This window comes from Trachurus trachurus, assembly GCF_905171665.1.
Source record: "Trachurus trachurus genome assembly, chromosome: 18".
NCBI classification, from domain to species: domain Eukaryota; kingdom Metazoa; phylum Chordata; class Actinopteri; order Carangiformes; family Carangidae; genus Trachurus; species Trachurus trachurus.
In genome coordinates this window covers 1,102,962-1,127,030 of record NC_139909.1, presented here as the reverse complement: position 1 = coordinate 1,127,030, position 24,069 = coordinate 1,102,962, and the positions used below count along the sequence as shown (strand labels likewise).

At 44.1% G+C, this 24,069-nt stretch overlaps 1 protein-coding gene across 1 annotated transcript in view; it reads left to right on the top strand.

Annotated features, from left to right (window-relative positions):
• The window catches only part of LOC311001443 (butyrophilin-like protein 2), a gene marked incomplete at its 3' end in the record, with an annotated part of 36,150 nt that extends 18,486 nt beyond the window's left edge, over positions 1 to 17,664 (top strand). Inside the window, exons 2-4 of the mRNA XM_083992529.1 lie at positions 9,287 to 9,449; positions 15,504 to 15,824; positions 17,336 to 17,664. Coding sequence (XP_083848655.1) covers positions 9,308 to 9,449; positions 15,504 to 15,824; positions 17,336 to 17,664 — 792 coding nt within the window. The 5' untranslated portion in view covers positions 9,287 to 9,307. The remainder of the gene's footprint in view (positions 1 to 9,286; positions 9,450 to 15,503; positions 15,825 to 17,335) is intronic.
• Between the last annotated feature and the right edge of the window lie 6,405 nt (positions 17,665 to 24,069).

Here is a 24,069-nt window from a genome sequence, read left to right as displayed (position 1 = left end):
CTTATGAAGAAAACTCATTTAAGGTTGCTGCAGAAAAAGTGGCGAGGGAAGCAGAACAGGATGTTGTCTCTTTTTTCTCTGTGACGTTTGTAGAATGACCAAAGCTGATACGGAGGCAACCGTGGAGTCAGATAACACGAGGAGGATGACAGCATCATGGACCGATCAAAAAAGACTCAACCTACATTTGATAAGCTTAATTTGTGTAAAATATAAAAGATCGGATCAGGGAAAGAGAGGTTGTCAGACTTTGTGAACTGACACAGCATGCGTGTTGCTGTCAGGGAAACTAATTTTGGCCTGTAGCTCTGTAAAACGATCCTTTTATTCTTGTTTGCTTATTTTTATACTAGTTGTAATAAATAGACTAAAATTGGAAAATTTTGTCCTGCGTATTTCATCAAACAAACATGCGAGTTCAGGAATCAACACTGTATTACAAGTTATTGTCTATTTTATAAGTTTTATTTTGGTGAACCCTTTTACTTTGGTGAATTTTGATTTCCAGATCCGCTCTATCCAGACCTGAACCAGAATCCAGACAAAATTCAGAGTGAACAGATAGCAGGCTCTTCTCCTCTCTGTATGAAGAGCCTGGTGACTCGAGGCTATGAGAGTTGGCAGCTGTACCTTTGACATACTTTATGTAAGACGCTCTTATTGTGAAGGAGCGTCCCCATGACTTCCTGTATAAATCGAAACTAAACACCACAGTCAAAGGGCGGAGACGGAGCGGCTGGAGCGGAGAGGAGCGAGCTCGGTGTGTTCGGACAACATGAAGCTGTTAGTGGCGTTAGTGACACTGTTGTACGGTAAGAACACACACACACACACACACACACACACACACACACACACGGAAGCTGTGGCTGTGGCTGTGGGCGCCACGTTTGGGCGGGTACCGGCGTTAGATAAAGTGGTTTAACTTTGTTCAAACTGTGTGTGTGTGTGTGTGTTCACTACGCACAACCATTTCAATAATAATAAGGGCGCTTTCACACCTAATAGTCCGGACTTTTGCTGTTGTTGTTGTTGTTGTTACATTGTTTCCATTTAGTCCAGTAAAGTTCGCTTTCACACTGCTATCCACAAGTTTCCGAACGTCATCAATGGTCAAAACTGGCTTCCGGTTTGCCGGTGTTGTGGCCCAACTGGTTTTTAATTTAACTGGTTACCGTACTGAACAGCTGCAGCTGTTTTGCGCTCCCTCAGCAGATTCGTCACAAATTCACAAACATACACAGCATATTACCCGCGAGTTTCAAGCCGCAGTTCACATCTACTGCAGCGAATATGCTGCTGTGAGTGAGCACTGACAGTTACCAGCCACATGAAAAAAAAATAAAGTGGAGAAAAAATAATCATTTCACATATTAGCGTGGAGCGGGACTCGATCCCGCATCAGCAAAAACAGTTACACCTCTCACCAACTGTCTACCTCTGTGAGCCACTCAAGCTCACAGGTGACTGCGGTTCCCCTGCATATTTGTCAATTACGTCAGCACAGGTAACGTTTTGACTCGAGCTGACCTAACAACTGGTTACCATCGGTTTGCCTGAAATACACGGACATATGCCTCGGTGTTTATTGTTCTTTTTCCTCCAGTCTAATGAACATATTCAGCGCTACACTCCACTCCGCACAACACTACACACTATGACAAAGCCTGTCGTGTTGAGAAAGTGATGAACTAACTCGGAAATACTGTCAAAATACGCTAAACAATATGCAAACAAAAGCGAAACACTTGAGCCACTGCGTGTAGCTACATGGGTGAAAAACGTACGACTTGCATTTACTCACATCACTGTATTGCGAATGTTTTGTGTACTTACATTTCTTTACACTTCTCTACAGATCTTATAAAACGCACAACGTGTTTATTGGCGTGCATTAAGAAATGTTCACTTGAAGTCGCCGTGGTTCGCGGAAGAGGCGATGTTACCTCTGAGTCTACCTGTTTCTGCCTGTGACTATGATGCGTTCAAGGGAACAGGGCAGCGTCGGACGTGAGTCGATTGTTTGAAATGTATTTATAGAATGGTCTGATGCTTTAGATTTCGTTTGCCGACATATTTTATCATTGCCCTTTGTAAAGGTATACATTTTAATTAAAACTACTTTGACATTCACAGAAAAAACTGACAAACTAAACAGTTTTGGGTCCATGGTGATCTAAATGGCAAGAAAATTATCAATCTCTATTTGAACATTAGTCCAGAATGATTTTCTGTCATAGATATGTCAGTTTTTTCTGTGAATGTCAAACTAGTTTTAATGAAAATGTATACCTTTACAAAGGGCAATGATAAAATATGTCAGCACACGAAATCTAAATTTCAAACAATCGACTCACGTCCGACGCTGCCCTGTTCCCTTGAACGCATCATAGTCACAGGCAGAAACAGGTAGACTCAGAGGTAACATCGCCTCTTCCGCAAACCACGGCGACTTCAAGTGAACATTTCTTCTAATGCACGCCAATAAATACGTTGTGCGTTTTATAAGATCTGTAGAGAAGTGTAAAGAAATGTAAGTACACAAAACATTCGCAATACAGTAATGTGATTAAATGCAAGTAGTACTTTTCACCCATGTAGCTACACGCAGTGGCTCAAGTGTTTCGCTTTTGTTTACATATTGTTTAGCGTATTTTGACAGTATTTCCGAGTTAGTTCATCACTTTCTCAACACGACAGGCTTTGTCATAGTGTGTGTTGTGCGGAGTGGAGTGTAGCGCTGAATATGTTCATTATAGGGCCCGACCGATTTATCGGCGAGCCGATTAAATCGGCCGATTATAGCCCGTTTGAAACTAATCGGTAATCGGCCAAAACTCGCCGATTGTCGCCGATATTTTCAGGAATAAAATGCAGGGAATAAAACTTGGTTTTACTTTGAAAAGATTCCCCCGCACCGGCGCCGACCTCATGACAAACTCCATCCACTACCACCTCAGTCACAGCACACAGCAGAGTGACTGATCTGTCTCAAAACCAGTGTTGCCACTGGCTTTCTGTTTCCCTTTTTTTTTTTTTTTTTTTTTAACCGCGGTCGGGTTGTGAATTAATTAATTAATGCTCGTCTCCGGCCGTGTTGGGTCCGAGATTCAACAAGCCGGTCGGGGTCGGGTTTTACCGTTATATACCGGCACGGCAGTATGCTCATTTATCACCAATAAACACAGTAGATGAGGGTGAGTGACTGAGCTGAGGCTCTGTGACGGGTGGGGGGGTCCGCGGTGTGGAGCATTGCGGGACTCTGACTGCAGCGGGGACTATCATGTCTCTGCTCCGTGACACTGCTGTGAGACTGACCGCCGGTGAGCGCTTTGACACGGTGCCGGGCACGGCAGCAACCGCTGATCGCTTTTGATTGAAAAGAGAGAGAGAGAGAGACGCCGTGCCGTGTAAAAAAAACAACAACAAAAAAGTATCACGTGTCATGACTTCCTGTATTTGGCCCTTCAAAATAAAAGCCCATATTGATTTTGACTTCATTTTGACAAGACAGGGCTTCAAATGTTTTTTTTTTTTCATGCAACCAATCGACCAATGAAATTTTAGTCGGCTAATGATTTTTTGGTCGACCAGGCAGCCCTAATTTATATATTATATAATATATATAGATATATTATTATAGTAATACAATTTTAAAACTTAATAAAAAAATAATAATAATCGGCCGATTAATCGGTTATCGGGTTTTTTTCCCCCTAATAATCGTAATCGGCATCGGCCCCAAAAAATCCATACCGTTCGGGCCCTAGTTCATTAGACTGGAGGAAAAAGAACAATAAACACCGAGGCATATGTCCGTGTATTTCAGTTGTTTTAGGTCAGCTCGAGTCAAAACGTTACCTGTAGTGACGTAATTGACAAATATGCAGGGGAACCGCAGTCACCTGTGAGCTTGAGTGGCTCACAGAGGTAGACAGGTGATTAGAGGTGTTACTGTTTTTGCTGATGCGGGATTGAGTCCCGCTCCACGCTAATATGTGAAGATTATTTTTTCTCCACTTTATTTTTTTTTTATGTGGCTGGTACGTAACTGTTAGTGCTCACTCACAGCAGCATATTCGCTGCAGTAGATGTGAACTGCGGCTTGAAACTCGCTGGTAATATGCTGTGTATGTTTGTGAATTTGTGACGAATCTGCTGAGGGAGCGCAAAACAGCTGCAGCTGTTCAGTACGGTAAGTTAAATTAAAAACCAGTTGGGCCACAACACCGGTTTGGTGGAATTTTACGTTTACGTTTCCATGGTTTTCAGGCGTTGTCATAGTTGCGTTAAACGCATGGATCTATTAACGCTGACTTTTAACACAGATGTCAATTTGTGTGATATCCACTGTTAAAAGCTGCTGTGATGATCCATGTGTTTTACAGATTTTCATTGGGGGGGAAAAAAAAATCCATGCATTTACCGCGGCTACTGAAACCATGGAAACGTAAACATAACATTCCAAAACCGGCAAAACAGGCTACGTTTTTGACGTTCGGAAAAAGGTGGATTACGACAGAGGACCAAAGGATCTCCCTACGTCATGACGTCATTACCCGTAAAGGCTGCGCCTGCTTACAATTGACCCTTCGCCAACTCCTCCCACAAACGGCTATTGTCCAATCCTACGTTAGCAACCGTAACTATAGGCCTGGCAAGCTTTCCGCAGTGAGTCATTACGTTTGCTTTTGTGGACACATTTTGAGACTAGGACGAAAAACATTTGTTTGTAGAGAAGGATGTTGTTGTTGCTGCTGCTACTACGGCGGCGGCGGCAGCAGCAATATAGAGATGTTCAGATACGAGCAGACTTTTTTTCCGACTTGAGCAAGTGTAAATATGGGGATAACCATATGTTCACCTCCGAAATGACAGCTGTACTTTTAGGGCTTTTACCTGGGCTGTTAGGGCTTTTACCTGGGCTTTTAGGGCTTTTACCTGGGCTTTTAGGGCTTTTAGGGCTTTTACCTGGGCTTTTAGGCGAGGGATCCTCCAGGCAGGGACTGCTTTCACTGACTGATACAGCGGTGGGAGAAAAGAAAACAGCTGCGAAAGCTGTCTGTGGTTCACAATCGCCCAAAAACTTGCAGTTTGACAACATTTCATGACCAGTGAGATGACCTAAGTCTTGGTGGGTTGATAGACGGTAAAATGACCAGCCCTTACTGCTGCTCTGTACATTGTCCAGTCGTGTCGTTGAACAGATGTTTTATCCTCCTGCGCGAGTCACGTCACTGAAAACTCTAGGGCTGCCCCCAAATAGTCGACCAAGCACTGGTCGACCAAAAAATCATTAGCCGACCAAAATTTCATTGGTCGATTGGTCGCAGGAAAAAAAAACAAACATTTGGAGCCGTGTCTTGTCAAAATTAAGCCAACGTCAATGACTGAACTGTATATGAAAGGTTATGGGACTTTTATTTTGAAGGGCCAGATACAGGAAGTCGTGACGTGACACTTTTTTTTTTTTTTTTTTACAAGGCACGGCCAAGGGGGCAGTTGTCGGTCTGAGAAGTGAAGCTCACTTCCGCGTTCAAAAAGCTGCAATCCCCTCGGCTGTCGCTGGGGGCTGGCTCCAGAAGGGAGCAACTCCAATCGAGCCCAATGTTAAAATAGCCGATTTTACAGCTTAAAAAAACATATTTACAGCCTGGTACATTTCATTTATTTGGTCTCAACCGATAGTTTCTACTCCCGCACACACTCTGAGGGGGGTGAATTTTTTTTAAACTCTACCGTTTTACTGTTATTAGGTTTAAAGTTCTGGCCAATTAGGGCGCAGAACCGTTGAGTGACAGGTCCGGCGACCGCTGCTACGAGGCCAGTGGGCGGGCTCTCGGCCGGCCAACGGCCGCACCGCTCCAAATATGGCAAATAGAATCCAACATGGCGCGGCTCAAACCCCCGTAGTAGCGGCACAAAACAGACTCCCCCAAACCAATGGGTGACGTCACGGACGCTACGTCCATTCTTTTTACAGTCTATGGGCACGGCAGTCTCTCTCTCTCGTATCACCGCTGTCACCATTAGCGGTGCTGTCTGAGCCCCGGTCCTGTCCCACAGCGCTCACCGGCGGTCAGTGTCACGGAGCGGATCCATGATGGTCCCCGCTGCAGTCAGAGATCCGCACCCATATTATGTCTATGCCCGCACCGCTCCACGCCGCGGACCTCCACCCCCGCACCCCCGTCACACAGCCTGAACTCAGTAACTTTTTACCCTCCTCATCTACTGTGTTTATTGGTGATAAACGGGCATTCTGCCGGTAATAACGGTGAAACCCGACCGGCTTGTTGTTGAATCTCGGACCCAACACGGCCGGAGTCACGAGCATTAATTAATTAATTCTCAACCTGACCGCGGTCAAAAAAAAAAAATTTTTTTTTTTTTTTTAAATTTATTTTTATTTATTTTTTTCCCCTCAAGGTGGGGGGTCGATTAGTCGACTAATCGCCATAAGTGACGACCACTGGTCGACCAACAAAATCTTTGGTCGGGGGCAGCCCTAGAAAACTCTGAATGATCTTTGTGACTTCTTCTCTCTATTATCTCAGAACAGTTTATCTGCTGATATTTCCTTTGAAATCAATACCAAATACTGCCAGGAGCATGGCTGGGAGTGAAAGCTTGCCCGCCGTAGCAACAGTAACCAAGGGGGCGGGGCTTACGTGAAGGGTCAATTGTCAGTGATTGGCAAGGCAAGGCAATTTTATTTGTATAGCCAGTTTTTACCACCAGTTTGTCTCAAAGGGCTTTACATCCCATCATAACATAGTGACATAGATGTTGTATGTATATTGTATTGTGATAGGAAGAACCTTAGTGATCCCAGAGTGTCAGTTGGTTGGCAGAAGTTGACTGCATGACTGCTAACTCTGGCTGTTGAGGGGCGGGTGTATTTGAAAGAGGACAGCCTGTCTCTCTCAGTCACAAGAGTTGAACCGCTTTTCTACAGTGTAAAATGACCAAATTATAAACAAAAACATATGGAGACCGTCGTGTAAACGTGCCGGCGCGTGCACCAACCTCAGAGCGTTTAAAAAAACAGTCTTGAATTGAACCTGCACCTTTATGATCATGTGGTCCCCACTAGCGATTGTGGTCTGCGGTCACAACCGCATTATTCCAGTGAGTAAATGAGTTTAGACACTGAAGTAGTCGTGTATTGTTTCAGCAATTCAGAAAAACTAAGAACCACAGCAATAAAAGTTGTAGTAAAACATTAACAGAACCTGTTCACATAGAGAGGAGTGCATCTCCTTCAGTAGATTACTATATTATTATTATTCTATGAGGTAAAGGGCAGGCACACATGGGCAACATACAACCCCCTGGCCCATCATGTCCATAAAAAAAAGCAATACATATCTGCATAATGTTATCTACAATGACTACAAGGACTGAGTTTCAACCGATGTACCTTAGTTTTCTTCATGAATTGTCAGTTGTCATGAGAAGTGTTATCAGTGATGGAGGGGAGGAGTCCACCTCTGTCAGCTCTAGTCCACATCTGGACATCTGGATCAACACTCATTGTGTCTCTGTCTGTCTCTTTGTGTCCTTACAGTTTCCCAGCATGCATTGGGTGTAGAGGTGGAGGTGTTTGAAGGGGAGGAGTCTGTGCTGCTGCCCTGTCAGGTCACTGTCTCTGATCCTCAAGACAACAATGTGTTGTGGAGCCTTGAACGCTTCTTGGACCAGATTGTTCATCTACGTGTTCAGAGAGGAGACAAACTCACAGACCAGAACCAGGACTACGTCAACAGAACATCAATGAGAACCGACTCTCTGACGACTGGAGACCTCAGTCTGACCCTGAGGAACCCCACAACCAGAGACAGTGACACCTACACCTGCATCTACAGAGAGAAGGGGAGAGAAAAGAGTCGTCAGGAAGTTCACCTGAAGGTCACAGGTCAGAGCCGTAGGTACAGGTCAGAGGTCAGAGCCGTAGGTACCTTCCTTAGCCCTTATACAGTCTAGATATAGTACTTTTTTTTTTTTTTTAAGTATATTTTTTTGGCTTTTATGCCTTTATTTGATAGATCAGTAGAGATGGACAGGAAAGGGGGAGGCAGAGAGAGGGGGAATGACATGCAGGATATGGCTGCCCGACGCGGGATTCGAACTGGAGCCGCCTGCGTTGAGGACTGTAGACTCTACATGGGGCGGCCGTCTTAACCACTGCGCCACGCACAGCCCCCTAGATATTTTTCATTTCATTCATTTATTTATTTAAAAAGGACAGTGTGCAGTGACATTAGTTATTGAAACAATAAAAAGATGGCTGCACCAGATTTAGCGGAGCCGCTAATTTCCATCTGTAGTCCTGTAGCGACAAACATCAAACATAATAATTACGAATTGACAAACAAACGGTTACGACAGACATGGCAATTGGTGAGCCTACATAGTACATAACAACATGACGGTTTTAAAAGCCTACCTGAAATGCGCTAAGAGGTGGTTAAAGGAATAAAGTGTTAGAGTGCAATAAAAATTAATCAAATACAAAAGTTTTACATAAAGTGCTGAGTGTTCAAGTGCATAGGATGTCGACAAAGTGCTTATGATCAGTGCAATTAAGTTGCGGAGGAGAAGAGAGGACCAAAGTCGAGCTCCACAGGGATGGAGCTACCCACAAGGGTAGCCCCATCACTGGAGGTACCCACCAAGGTAACCTAATGCAGTTCCAGTGTTGATGCTGGTACTGCATTTCCGGGTTGTGTTGGATGCCCGGTAGGGATGAGGCTACCCACAAGGGTAGTCTCATATAGTACTCTTGACTCACTCTGATAAACACGTAATATCTCTTTCAGTATTGGGTCATCTGGATCCACTGTAGATTGTAATAATTCCATGTCATGTTGTTTGTGTCGACTACAGAACGTCCTACTCCTTCCTGGGTGATTGTTGGAGCTGTCCTGGGTTTTTTCCTGGCTGGAGCTGTTGTAGCTGCTGTAGGGTTAATTTGGTTTATGAAGACGGACGGAGGAAGAGGTGAGAGAGAGAGAGTGTGCACGTGTGTGTGTATCTCACGTTTGACACTGCTGCTTCTCATCATGTGCTTTGTTGTCTCTCAGTCCAAAAGGTGAAGGTGGAGGAGGGGGAGGAGTCTGTCCAGCTGTCCCTCAGGTGGACTGACAAGTGGTGGGTGAGGATGAGGATGCGTTGTATCAGAACTGACCTGCCTGAAGACGTCAGAGTGGAGTGGTGCGACGAAAACAACAGGAATGTCCATGTGTATCAGAACGGTTCTGACCAGCCTGAACAACAGGAGCAGGTTTACACTGGCCGAACAGAGATGAAGAACGACCTAAAGACTGGAGACTTCAGTCTGAAGCTGAGAGAGCCCAGAGTTGGAGACAGAGGAAGATACTACTGCAAAGTCTACAACAAGAATGGAGACTTAGTGAGAGAGAGAAGAGTGAAGCTCTGGGTCGAAGGTCAGAGTTGTTTGTCTCTGTTTGTTTGAGTCTGATTGTTTGTTTGTCCCTGGTTGTTTTAGGGCTGCACAGTATATGCGGTAGACGGTAGAAAAGAATAAATCTGGCCCACGGTAGAGATTTGTGCTCTACCGTCCTATCGTCAGGGGTGAAAGTAAGCCGGTACGGTCCTGGTTAGGGTTGTCACAAGAACCGATACTACCGGTACCAATTTGATACCAACACGAAAAAAATAAATCGATACTTGCTTTTTTTTGTTACCGTAAGAACCGAATATACAACTTTTCCCTCAGCGAACCGTGTCGGTTCTTGGCGGAACTGACGGGGGTCACACACACACACTTTTTTTTTTTTGCCCGCGGTCGGGTTTGATAATGCTCGTGAGTCCAGCCGTGTTGGGTCAGAGATTCAACAAGCCGGTCGGGTTTTACAGTTATTACAGGCAGTATGCTCGTTTATCACCAATAAACACAGTAGCAGGGCTCTCAAGTTTTGAAGTGAGTTCAGAGTGAGATTTTGCCAGCGCCAGCGGGGATTTGGTTGAAGTGGGGATGGATGTCTAAATGACGCATAAATTCATTTAAACAAACATCTTTATGATTTATGACTGGAATAAGTTAACCACGGGCGTCATGCAGCCCAAAAATTGGAGGGGGCACAGTGAATGCGAATGTGCTATGGCGCAGCGCGCACAAAATTTCTTTGGAGGATGCCCTCAAATCACTTATTTTAGGCACTTAAACAGGACTCTACACTAGTATTTGTTAGTTTATTTTTAGAACACAGCACAATGAAAAATGTTTAAGTAACACGTTATTTAACCTTTAAATAATGTTGAGGGTATGTGACCCATTTTTACATTTAGGAACAGTAAAAACACCCTAAACATTTTCCCTCTTTACTTTAAGTTGAACTTGTTCTTGACCAACACAATATTTGATGGTCTTTCCTGCCACTACACTATTATGATTACTGTATTTAACCAGGCTACTTAAATCACAGTAGCTAAACTGATTTGTTCAACTCAGCCTGATGTAAACATTAATAAAACTCACAGAGAGGGACAGACAGCTCTGAGGTTGAAGTCTATAATATGAGATATGAGATGAGATGAGATGCACCTGTGACTGTGACAGGTGACAGGTCTGTGCAGCAGAGGAATCTCCGCTGATCTCCGCTCCAACGAGCGCTTTAAAAAATTTTTTTTTTTTAATTAACTCATTGAGTGCCGCGCTCCTTTCCAAAGTTTTAGTCAAGTGTACCGGCAATTTAGACCATTTTTGACGATTTTTGTACAGCCACAGTGTATTCTATATTATTGCCACCAACACATACTGTGGCTCAATTGAAAGGTTTAACTTAATGCTTCAAGTGGCCACAAACCGTTTGTTTCTACGTGCCTCCATTCCTGAGAAAAGTCAAGCTAAACATGGCTGGGTTTCACCAAAATCCCTCCTTTTTTTCTAGAAAAGGAGATAGAGCGTCTTTTATGAAAGGTGCTCTGTTTGTGCCTGTCGCTCTTCTGACACTCGCATTTCTGGATCAAAGGGCTCGTATAAGATAAATATATACAACAATTGTTGTTCTATTCACAAAACCACCATCGGGGGCGGCGCCACTAAACAACAATAACACAGACGCACCGTGTCGTGTCACAGCTTCTCGCCGCGGAACGTGAGGGTCAGTCGGCCACCGCGGCTCGGGAAGACCGGTCCCGCCGGTGGTCGCGGTCCTTCTGTGGTACGGGTCGGTGATGCCGGTCTGCTTTGGCCCAGAGACCATCAGATTTTACCGCGGGAGGACTTTGGGGAGGACACGGTGTTGCTCCAGATGAAGACCGGGCGGACTGTCGGCTGAGAGTCTCCTCGTCGTAGAGTCCCCAAATTTACATATAATGTGTATTAAAGTGTCTATTTTCATAATTTAAAAAAAAGCAAAAAACGAAAAATCTCGTTTTTGGCACTCAACGCATGGGAACGAAAAACGAGAAATTATGTGGTTGGCACTCAATGAGTTAAGCTCCTGTAGCGACGGGTTAACCAGCGCGGATCCGGTGTGTTTATCAAAGCTTGGTCGCCGTGCTGAGGCACCGGGTCGGTTTGAGCTACGTTCATGAAGTTAAGAGGCTGCTTTCAAACTCTTCAGGCAGTGATTAGTGTAGGCTGAGGCCAGTAGGCTACAACAGGTAACAGTGTTGTTGTCATACACCTCTCTCGTGTGATCAGTGCGCCCTCAAATCTGTTCCACTGTTAAAGCCGCGCAACTTGATGGACGTCACCGTGGTCATTTAAATGCGTGAGAAATACAATGTGTGGCATGTGAGCGTGTGAATGGGTGGGAATGCGTGTGTCACACGCCAAATGTGTGAGACTTGAGAGCCCTGCAGTAGCTAGATGAGGTGGATTGATACAGTCTATGGTGCTGAGGCTGTAAGACGGGTTGGGTGGGGGGTCAGCGGTGTGGAGTAGTGCAGATCTCTGACTGTAGCGGGGACTATCATATCTCTGCTCCGTGACACTGTGAGACTGACCGCCGCAAATGCTTTGACACGGGGCCGGGCACGGCAGCACCCGCTGATGGTTGAAACAGCAGAGATACATGCTTTTACGTTGGAGTCTCCAAACCAGAAATGTCTGGAACAACATCGTAAAAAGTCGCTTTTGACCCCAAAAAAAAAGAGAGAGAGAGAGAAAGAGACCTGCCGTGCCGTATAAAAAAACCAACAACAAAAACTGACAGCGAGCGAGTGAGTGTCACGACTTCCTGTATCTGGCCCTTCAAATTAAAAGTCCTATAGCCTTTCATATAGGCCTACAGTTCAGTCATGATTTTGACTTAATTTTGACAAGACAGGGCTTCAAATGTGTTTTGCTTGGTCGACTATTTGGGGGAAGCCCTATTAAATTCTGTGCAAGAAGATGTTGAAGCACAGATACTTGACAGTTTGAAACAGTAAAATAAATAGTAGTTCTTGATGGGGCATAAGAAGAAAGGTAGTCGTTAATATAAAATGGTGCTAGGTTATTTAAAGCTTTGTATATCAGTCCCTCCAGGATTTCGCGGGCTTTTTTTGTGATTGTTGCGGCCTAAAATGCCTGAATTTGCGGCCACATTTTGAAAAAATTGCGGTGCATGTTGCGATGTTTTAAGCCCTTTTGTTGTGATTAAATTGCGGGAGACAGCGAAAGTTGCAAAAAAAAGTTGCAGTTTTGTTCTGAATAATTAAAAATCAAAGGAAAATTTTGAAATGTCACAAATTAATGTGATGTCATGTTATACCAGCAATTTTCCACTTGTTAAGAAAGGCACAGGAAAATTATATAGAGTTGAAAGTTGTTTTACTTAATTAAAATGTCTGTTTAAAAATCGTGGTAAAAGAACTGTTTTATTAAAACAGTCCAGTCTTTGAATAAAAAGGGGAGGGTGGCTACTCAAGTCCAGGGCCAGGGCCTCAGGATGGGGGAAGGGGCACCTGGCCGCCGGCTGCTCCGCTCCGGCCCTGCAGTGGCGCACTCACTGGATTCCCCCTCGGCGAGTGCTGCGGGGGGGGGGGAAACAGCCTCGGGTGGTCAACCAGGACAACTCACACACTCAACACGTTCAACTCAGCTTGTGTTCCTTTACTTATCACTTTGTGCACGTTGTATCAAGTTTCTTGCCGTCAGCCCAGCCACGCTGTTCCTCCGTGGACTCACTTTCAACCAGCGCTCCGTCCAGACTCGCGGAAAGCACCGACAATTGGTCCAATTTGCGGAAAAGTTGCGGTGATTGTACAAAATTGCAAGATCGCAAAAATTCGCGGGGATTGGCTGAATTTGCGTTAATTGTTGCGATCGCAACATCGCGAATTCCTGGAGGGACTGGTAAATGAGTAGCAGAACTTTAAAGTCAATCCTAAAAGAAACAGGCAATCAGTGCAATGATGCAAGCTGAGGACTAATGTGATCTCTTTTTCTTGTATTAGTTAAAATACAATACACGCTACTTTTAACTCATTCCGAACTGTTTCTGAACTGTCTGTGCTGTGTTCTGGTTAGGGCTGTCCCGATTAATCAACCTAATCGATTACGTTGATGACGTAAATACGTCGACACGTGCAACACACTGTCGGGTTGTGAACCATAGACTGTAACACGTGCAGCAGAAAAACACATGCTGTACCACAGCAGCACCACGGCCATGAACAAGCACCTGAAGCTGCAATATCGTTCCGTTAAATTATCTCCGCATAGCGCTCTGTCGCTGTTATAGACGCTCTCTCTCTCTCTTTCACACACACACAGAGCGAAGGGTGCACGTTAAAAGCAAAACTCATGCAGTCCGAACGCGGACCCCCCGCCCCCCTCCCTCGTCGGACATCAGACCACCCGCCACAGTCTCCTTGCAAACCTGTGGGAAACACTGGTTCCGCTGCTTTATGTATCCATAGATGTAAACACGTCCTCGTGTTGTCTTTTTTTTGCATGCAGATCGTAAGTGAGGGTGATGTCCTGCACCCCATCTTAAAAAACATAGAGGAAACACTGGTCTGCTCCATGACTATACTAAATAAATGTACCTATTCAAAATCATTGTGCTAATATTTCAGTGTGCACTCTGCTTCATCTATCTATTTTTCAGGTTAAAGCAAACTGATGTGGCACAGTTTTTCCCCTCCAAAAAAAAAAGATTATGAAGAGGAATGCACACCAGAAAGAGTATCTGAAGAATTTAAATAAGAGAAGTGTTCAGAAGTGTTTTTTTGTAAATGACTAATCGTCAACCAAAAAATAATCGTTACATTAGTCAAACAATTAATCGTTAGATAATCGACTAATCGAAAAAATAGTCCATAGATTAATTGGGAGAAAAATAATCGTTTGGGACAGCCCTAGTTCTGGTCCATGCTGGACGGAGCTCTTGCCCTGCTTCTCTACCCCTCCCCTCGGAGAGAGCCCGGTGGTCTCTTCTGCGACCAACCTGTACCACTACGTTTAATGTCTTTCCGTTTGTTGCAAAATGTCCCAGTTGAAGTCAGTAGGAGAGTAAGCAGTTGTGTTTCATATTATTTTGTTCAATTTCAATGATACAGAACAGCTTGAGAAAAAAACAACAACTTATCAGCTAACAACCGGAGATTTCACTCAGCAGGACGTGAGTGCGCATGCGCGTATACTTCCAACACAGCAGTTGCTATGGGGGTCGGCCCGTTTAATGTAATGCACTGGTCCATAAGCGTCAAGAAACGCTGCTTGTGCTGGGTCAGGACGATCAATAAATTACACAAACGAAATTCCACGCATTCTTGTGGTTGGCTGAAACACTTTAAACATGAAAAAAATAAATATAAAAAATTAAAAAATATCAAATATCAAAAAAGAAAAATTAAATATCTGTCAGTTATCATCGACAGGCATCAACACTACAAAACATTATATTTTTGGGGGGTAAAACAAAATACTAGTAATAATGCAGAGAAAAATAACCTCTTTGTTAAAAAGAAAAGACAGGGACACTGAAGATGGGTTACGACTGAAAATCAGAAAAACTCCCAGTGAGCAAGCTGGGGGTTAGAGTGAGGAGGCACCATGTCAGGAAAAAGAAGCAGCTGCTGGGCCCCCAGAAAAAATCACTTCTCTGTGTGTATATAATGGAGAAAGAGCGCTATGCGGAGATGAATGAACGGAACGATATTGCGTTGGTCGACCCAAAAGCAGAAAAATCCATTCATGGCAGCCCGCCAATGAATGTATGGGAAACACTGCATATACCTGACCCTGTTTGTGTCTGGTTATTTGTTTGTCTGTTAACCCTGACTGAAACCTCTGCAGCATCACCTCTACCCAGTGAGCTATTAGACCAGCCTGTACCAGGGGTTCATGTGATGCTGAAATCGTAGAGACCTCCTCCGTTACTGTGGTAACAGCAGCAGTGTTACTGTTGTACATTCCTCATAGTGGAGCCAGCTGATCCCTCTTGGTGGAACGGCTTCAACATTACACCATAGTCTGGATGTTGTTAGAGACTTTGATGCTGCTGTCTGATGACATCATCATGTGCTTTGTTGTCTCTCAGGCAAAGAGGTGCATGAGGTGGATGGGGGGGAGGAGTTTGTCCTGCTGCCTGTCAAGATCAAACCTGACCTGCCTGAAGACGTCAGAGTGGAGTGGATGGACAGATTCTACAGGAAGGTCCATGTGTATGACAATGGTTCTGTAGAACAGGAGCTGGTTTACAGAGGCCGAACAGAGATGAATGAAGACCTGATGAAGACTGGAGACTACAGTCTGATCCTGAAAGAGCCCACAACCAGAGACACAGGAGTCTACTACTGCAGAATCTACAAGAAGGACAGAGACCTACTGGAAGAGAAAAGAGTTCATCTCTGGGTCGAAGGTGAGAGTTGACAACATCTCCTCCTCCTCCTCCTTCTGTCTTGTAGTCCAGATATCAGCTGTTTATAGAGGTTGGTGTCAGGTTCAGGTTCTATTCAGCTCTGCTCAGTACCAACTCACTCGTACACAGTAAAATCGCCAGTGTTAAAGCAGAAGTAAGGTGAATGTTTGTGTTAATATAAGTCTTAAATAGTTACATCTTCCGACAGCAATCACTTCTATAGAGTGTTTGGTCTGAAACACGGGTCTGTCAGTCACTCTGCTCTGCTGTAAGCCGAGGAGAAAACTTTCCTTGTATCCTACAACCTTTATCCAATGAGGAGAGAGAACGGCATAAAGGGGCAGTCCTCTCTGTGTGTGCAGCCAAGGGATGCGCGTGAATGTGGTGACGTAGGGACGAGGGCGGGGACTGTTAACTCCATCTGCTGACAGGAAGTTAGACAAAACCACCGGATCGCTTACTTCTGCTTTAATATAACACTTATAGAGTTAATATAACACTAGAGAGTTCATTTTAATGCTACCTCAGTGAACATATGGCCCCTCTCTACAGGATGTAAAATGTTGTTTTTGAGGGAAATTCATGCAAAACCGCTGATGCTCGGACAGTTTTTCATCAACAGTCTCTGCATTTCCCTCTAAAACAACTCTGTGTGGTAACGTTGTGTTATTATCTTATAGCGTGGTGAATGAGCAGCTCACAACTTGTCCACCAGAGCGTTGTGGAGTTGTTGGATTGTGTATTTGATGAGTTTGATGAGGGAAACCAAGAAATCCCATAATGAGCCTCCGTAGCGTAGTTCTGAGCAGCTCACGGCTCTGCTCCGCCGTTCTAAAAACAGCTTGCACCGACAATTAAAGGTAATGAACCTACTGCTATGACTAAAGGGATTATGGCAATGGGCCAATTTGACAAAATGTTGAACTATCCCTTTAACACTGAATATGTGACACTGACAGTGTAAAACCTTTGTGAGCTCCCAATTATTTTCACCAACACTAGAAGTTATCTTGTTCAGGTTCCTCTACAGCAGGGGTCTTTAACGGATTTCAGGCTAAGGACCCCCAAACTACTGGAGAGATGGAGCAGGGACCCCTGCTAAATATATTCATACAATTTTTTATTATATTAAACTGGGCCTAGTATCGCCTTAATTCAGTACCAAGCTATTCAAATAATATACTGGTGTAGTCATATATTCATGTATTAAATTATTTTAAAGGTACAGTGAGTAAGGTGGCCATTCATTCAGTCATTTATAAACACACTTTGTTATATCAACTATGTCTGTTAATTGCATGATAATCATGCATACAAGCTATTTAAATTGACATTTTTATTTTAAGCATAAATGTGGAAATACAAAATAGTATAATCAACCAAAACGTTGTAGCAGTACCTCTGCGGACCCCCTGTTGAAGACCTCTCCTCTACAGCTTTGTGGTTCTTCACTGAGGAGGTTAAAACCTGCTGCTGTCTGATGACATCATCATGTGTTTGTTCTCTCTCAGTTCAAAAGGTGGAGGTGGAGTCAGGAGCAGAGTCTGTCCAGCTGTCCTTCAAGACCACAGCAGACCTGCCTGAAGACGTCAGAGTGGAGTGGACGGACAGAGACAACAAGAAGGTCCATGTGTATCAGAACGGTTCTGTAGAACAGGACCAGGTTTACAAAGACCGAACAGAGACGAATGAAGACCTGATGAGGACTGGAAACTACAGTCTGAAGCTGAAACACCCCACGGTCACAGACAGAGGAGAATACACCTGTAGAATCTACAACAAGGATGGAGACTTACTGAGAGAGAGAAGAGTGGAGCTAAAGATCAAAGGTCAGAATTGACAACATGTCCTCCTCCTTCTGTCTTGTAACCAGGGTTCAAAATTAGCGGTCGCCAGTGGCGACTAACTTTGATGCTTTGGCGAGTAAAGGAAGCCGGCTGACTGGCCACTCTGGCGAGTAAAAAAAAAAAAACTATTTCGTTGTTGTTACTGTTCCTCCCGACCCGGCTGTGACACCTGGGTTGTGAGCCGGTGTCGTGCAGATCTTAAAGCTCACAACATGCCGTATAGCAATGATTTGTGACCGATTACAACGCTCGCGGCGCATGTGTGTATTCCTCTCTCTGGGGAGACAGAGACAGAGCACAATGGATGTGGCATTGATCAGATATCGCAGCGCACATGTGTATTTAACGGCAAAAAAAAAACATCGATCCAATTTTTTTTTTTTTTTTTTGCCATTAAATAAACATGTGCGCTGCGATATCTGATCAATGCCACATCCATTGTGCTCTGTCTCTGCTGATCGCACTCATATGGAACTTTTCTTATTGAAAGTGCAGCCAAACACCAGACTGAAGAGAGAGGAGCAGCAGAGCTCCTCTGGCTGTCTTTACACTGCACGGTTCAAGTGGCCCAATTCCGATTTTTTTCTCTCAAGTGGCTCAGATCGGATCTGTAACATGAATGTGTAAACGGGACAAATGCGCATGAAATCGGATATTGTCAGATCAGATTCAGGCCCCCGTTGTATGTGGAAATAAATCAGATACAAATCGGATCTCTGCCAATGCGTCTGCAGTCTAAACAGACAGATCGGATCTTCCCTGGCAATGCGTGTCATACGTCATCAATGATAATATTAATTCACGTGCTCACGCGTCTCGCTGAACCTCTGTAGTCCGTGATTGACACGTGGGGCTGACCTGGACTACCGTGGCCAGCTGTGGCCAGCTGTAATCACTGTCACAGGCGTTACAGTGTTTAATAAACTCGTCGTCCCTGTAAATGAGGGAAACCTCAGTGACCAACGAGTTAAAATAAAGGTTTAAATAAATAAAAAAATAATTTTTGTGGTGTCCGCGCGTCTGTTTTTTCCCCCCTCACTAGTTCTTGTTTTCATATAGCCACTACAGTAACATTCATTTCTATGCGGATCGATACGAGGGCAAGCGAGGGAGCGCGAGATTCACGTTTTCCTACCGGCAAAAACTGAACCGAGCCGATAAGAAATCAAGAGAGGAAAAACAAACATTGTATACAAATGTGTGAGGCTGTCCCCGTCCTCACGACGTGAGCGACGGAGGATCAAACGGTGGCACAACTGTCACCGTCACTCAGCTGCTCATCTCACAGCAGCTCCGCTCCACGCAGCCACTTCACTAACGTTATTTTGTAACGTTCACTTTGTAAGTGACGTGTTGGATACTCTGAGCACCAGACTCACCTTTGTTTAAAAATATTCTTATATTATTACGTGACAATTTCCTGAAATCACTAGTTTATTTCCAGCGGGTCGTTTCATGCAGGCACAGCAGGTGTAAATGCAGATTATCAGATCTGGGTCACTTCTGATAGAACATGTAAATAGACCGTCAAAAAAATCGGATATAGGCAACAAATCGGAATTGGGCATCAAGACCTGCAGTGTAAAGACAGCCTCTGACAGCTCCTCTGTGGAGCTGCAGGAGAGCTGCGACGTCTTTTTTTTTTTTTATTGCAGCGCCGTTATTACAGGTGATGCACATCTATGTCCGTGTTAGAGCTGTGCATCTCTACCAGCCTCACGATTCGATCCGATTCCGATTATCTGCTTAACGATTCGATTTATTCTGCAATGCATCACGATTCTTCTCACTTTTTTTCATTACTGCACATTGTGCATAACATGGCAAATTTTTCATCACTTACTGCAAGCAGTCGGATACATATTGTTTTGGACTCCTATTCATTTCAAAACTGCTGTGATATAATCACATAAATCACTCTTCTTAATATATAGCCTATGTCTTAACATTTTTGAAATGTCCATCCCTGAAAACCAAAACACAAGTCTTTCCACTGTAGCCTAGTGCATTCAAATTTTATAGCCTAATACTTAACTTCATGTAGAGCAGAGAGACGTTGGAACTATGGTGCTGGGGTGCCCCTCCCATCCGCCCCCCTCCCGCACTCCATCAGTCTCCCTGTACCCACAGCATTACGCTTAAAAAAAAAAAAAAAAGACTCTGAATTTAAACTATATTTGTCTGACTTACATGTATCTCATATAATGCATAGATATCTGCTTTTGATGTGATATGCAGCCTGAGCCTGCCTGGCTCCATACAGCAGCCTGGCATCTGGCGTATGGAGTCAGGCTGCATCTGACAGCTCAGTGTGACGCTACGGCCAACGGCCTTTATTTCTATATCCCTCAGTTTATTTTTACACATTAGCGACCAAGCCCATCGTTCATTAGTTCATCTTCATCTTCCTCACGTAGGCTACTGTTCTACTCGCTGCGCTGTCAGACCTGCATGGGTCTCTGTCCCTGTTGCGCTGTAGCGCTTCACCCCCCCGCCCCTCCTCCCCCTCTCTGCTCCGTGTCCGGAGCCCGTTCGGGACCGGAGACGGAGCAGAGACCCAAGTCCGACACTGCAACTTGTCCCTCTCTGAAGCAGATGAGGTCAGCTTCACTCCAGTAAGTCTTCACATGCAGACAGTCCACAAAGTTGAAAGAGTTTCTGATCGGTCAGTTTGTTCCAGGCGACGGAGTATTTTATTTTGAAAATAAACCGGATGTTTTATTTTGTGTCTATGCACGACTTCCTGTCCGCACGAGCTGCTCTGTTATAAATTGATATGCCGTGCTCCGGCCGTGGCTCTGGCGTCCGGCAATATAATCTCTGCGTACATGTTGTGGCGGGCTTTGGACAGCTGGAGCCTGACACAGGACATCGGCAGGCAGTGGAAACTGACTGGAATCAAAACAGTGCGCATGTCATTGCAACTCTGCCACCGGAAGTAGTTGAAACCTCACAATTTTACTGTCCAAGAGCGGCCAGAAATATAATATAATAAAAGAGAAAAAAAAGCGATTATGTCACGTTGCTGAATCGATACAGAATCGCGCACGGCCGAATCGCGATGCATCTTAGAATCGATCATTTTTCCCACCTCTAGTCCGTGTAGCTACATTTATTGTCTGATCTTCCTTCATGGTGCACAGTGTCAGTCCTCCTGTGAAACGTTTAGCTACTAAATAATATGACTGAAGGCAGTGGAAGTCTGCACATGTCGACACGCCCCCATGAGTTGACGACATAAGGAGCTAATAAATAAATATATATAAATAACTGATAGTATTATTCGGTCAAGTTCTTGTTATAGGTTAATGGTTAAACGGTTAACCATGTGCATCCCTAAAATAAACCTTTTAGGGAAAAAGGCAAACTTGACTCCTTTATTCCACACAAAAATATGCTAATATCTATGATATGTGTTAAAAATGCTTATGAGTGTATTATAACAGTTCAACACAATGAAAAATATACAAAACAGCTATACATAATTTTTGGCCAGTAAAAAATCTTTCTGGCCAGTAGATTTTTAAAGCTCACTAGCCAGTTGGCCAGTGAGCAAAAAAGTTAAGTTTGAACCCTGCTTGTAACTATCAGCTGTTTATAGAGGTTGGTGTCGGGTTCAGGTTCTGTTCAGCTCTGCTCAGAACCAACTCAACACTCCAGACGCAGCATCAGCTGCTACATCTGTCCACTCTTCCTCTGATTCTGATTCTGTCCTTCAGGTTTCTTTACTGAGGAGATTAAAATCTGCTGCTGCTGTCTGATGACATCATCATGTGTTTGTTGTCTCTCAGGCAAACCGGTGGAGGTGGAGGCAGGGGAGGAGTCTGTCCTGCCCTTCAAGACCACACCTGGACTACCTGAAGACGTCATAGTGGAGTGGATGGACAAATTACACATGAAGGTCCACGTGTATCAGAACGGTTCTGTAGAACAGGACCAGGTTTTCAGAGACAGAACAGAGATGAAGAACGACCTGAAGACTGGAGACTTCAGTCTGAAGCTGAGAAAGCCCAGAGAGGGAGACACAGGAGGATACATCTGCAGAATCTACAACAAGGACGGAGTCTTACTGAGGGGGACGAGAGTGTATCTCAAGGTCAAAGGTGAGAGTTGACTGTAGCATCCCCGGCTGAATGACGGTCATAGGCCTTGACTGATGGTTCATAGTGTTTTTATTTCTGCGAACCTTGTTCACTCATGAACTCAATGTAAGAGCTAAAAATGAGAATAAACAAAAATAAACCATTAGTATCTCTTTTAAGACCAATACGCTTATCAAATCATAGCCGTTTAGTAATTTATACAAACTCAAATCATATATCCTTTAACTCTTGCAATCACAAGTGAAATCATGAAAATCACGTTTTTATAACCCATTTTAAACCACTGACCATCTCTGATAGAAAGCTGTATGTAATTGTTTTTAACTTACATTCAGATTTTTAACATGTTATTTTTATATCAAATAAGCTGTTTTAACACACAAATATTATCAAAGACAACATATGGCACACAAGTACATTTTTAGTAGGGCTGGGCAACGTTTAATGAGTTATCGCAAATAATAACGCATTAACTTGCCCAGCCCTAATTTTTAGATTAATCAACACACATGAATTAACCACGGGACTGACCAGGTAGCTCAGCTAATGTTGATGAGCATTTACGCTAGCCAAAACATGTTGTAGAAAAACCCCTTGTACACACACGTTCACACACATTGGATTGGATTGTGTTTTTACCGGATGGTCTGTTCCACAGGTGACTGACATTTCTCATGTTTGTGGAAAAGTATTTAATTAATTAGTTGCAATCAAGGTGTGAAGAGGAGTTCAAACAATACATTTAAAATGTTACAAAGATCTCCTCCTCTCCCTTTAACATGTCCAACTGGATGAAGACATCCCATCTCTCCTCCACCATCACACTCAGCACTGTCTCTAGTTGTTGTCTCTGTCTCACCGTTTTCTGTCTCTACAGAGAAGAAGAAACCGCCGACACCAGGAAGAGAAGAAGTTCCACTGATGGCTCAAGAATCTGTATGATCAGAGTTCATCAATCAGAGTGATCAGTGTGTTTGATGACGTCCAGATGATGAGCAGGACGTCTCCATGGAAACGTCTCTCTGGCTCTCCTCTTCACTTCCTGTCCTGCTGCTTTGAGCCAGGCCTTGACCTTTGACCTGTGACCTTTGATCTGGGCTGGTCCCAGAGACCACGTCCACCAGAGCCAGTGCCTTGTGTCCAGCAGCATCAGCTGTGATGAGACCGGTTGGATTTTCCAACAGGTCCCATCACAGCTGATGCTTTGAATTTAATCCATGAATTTAAGACCATTAAGTACTGTATTTAAGACCATCTTAAGAAATTTCTAATAGATTTAATACTTTTTAAGACCTTTATTTTAGATACATGAATTTAAGACTTTTTAAGGATCCGCGAATGTTGTTATGATGGGATGTGAAGCCCTTTGAGACAAACTGTTTGTAAAAACGGGCTATACAAATGAAATTGCCTTGCCTTGCCTTGCCTGCCTCAACACATGAGGCGGGTGCTCTACCAACTGGGCTAAACACCGCCCGTCCTGTTTGATTTTTTTTACTTCTTTTTTACTTTTATATCCTGTCATATGTTATTCTTAATAAAACCAAATGAAAGACACTCTGACTGTGATTGGTCCCTCTCTGATCCAGGGCCACGCCCACAACCACACCGTCAGCTGAGAGGTCAGAGGTCAGCCACCATAGTGCTACTGCTACAGTGGTGAAGGCTTCTGGAAGCTGCTGGTTACATGTGGACAGTGTCCCACAATGCATTTCACTCCACCAGCAGTCACAGAGTAACAACACAACCCAGAGGAAAGGAGGGGAGAGGAAGGGTATAGGAGAGGAAAGAAAACACACCTGCAGGTTGACCACCTTACCTGTATAAAGTGTGCGTATAGTGTGAACACACACACAGTGTAACAACACAACCCAGTGATGACTCCACCCAGATGTTCACATCTGTCTCCTCACAACTCCAACACTAGCCATGTTTCCATCCAAAGTGATTCGAATTACTGGGAAATGCGCATTAAAAGAAATTCCCCCGGACGGACTGACGGTCTGATTTGAACACATTAGAGCGATTTAGCGCATATGTTTATTACCTTCATAACGCGACCTGTCCGTGTGTGTGTGAGTGAGAGAGAGAGAGACTTTATTAATGGTAAACACTGGATGCGCTGGTTGATAAGTTTGGTTTTTACTGAGGAGGAACCAGTGGCGTAACATCATGGTGATGGGCCCCGGTGCAAATATTTTTTGCCCTATACCTGCTGCTGCCCACACACACACACACACGCACACAGCCACTTGAGAGAACTGCTATTGTCACCATAGGGTTTTCACACAAACT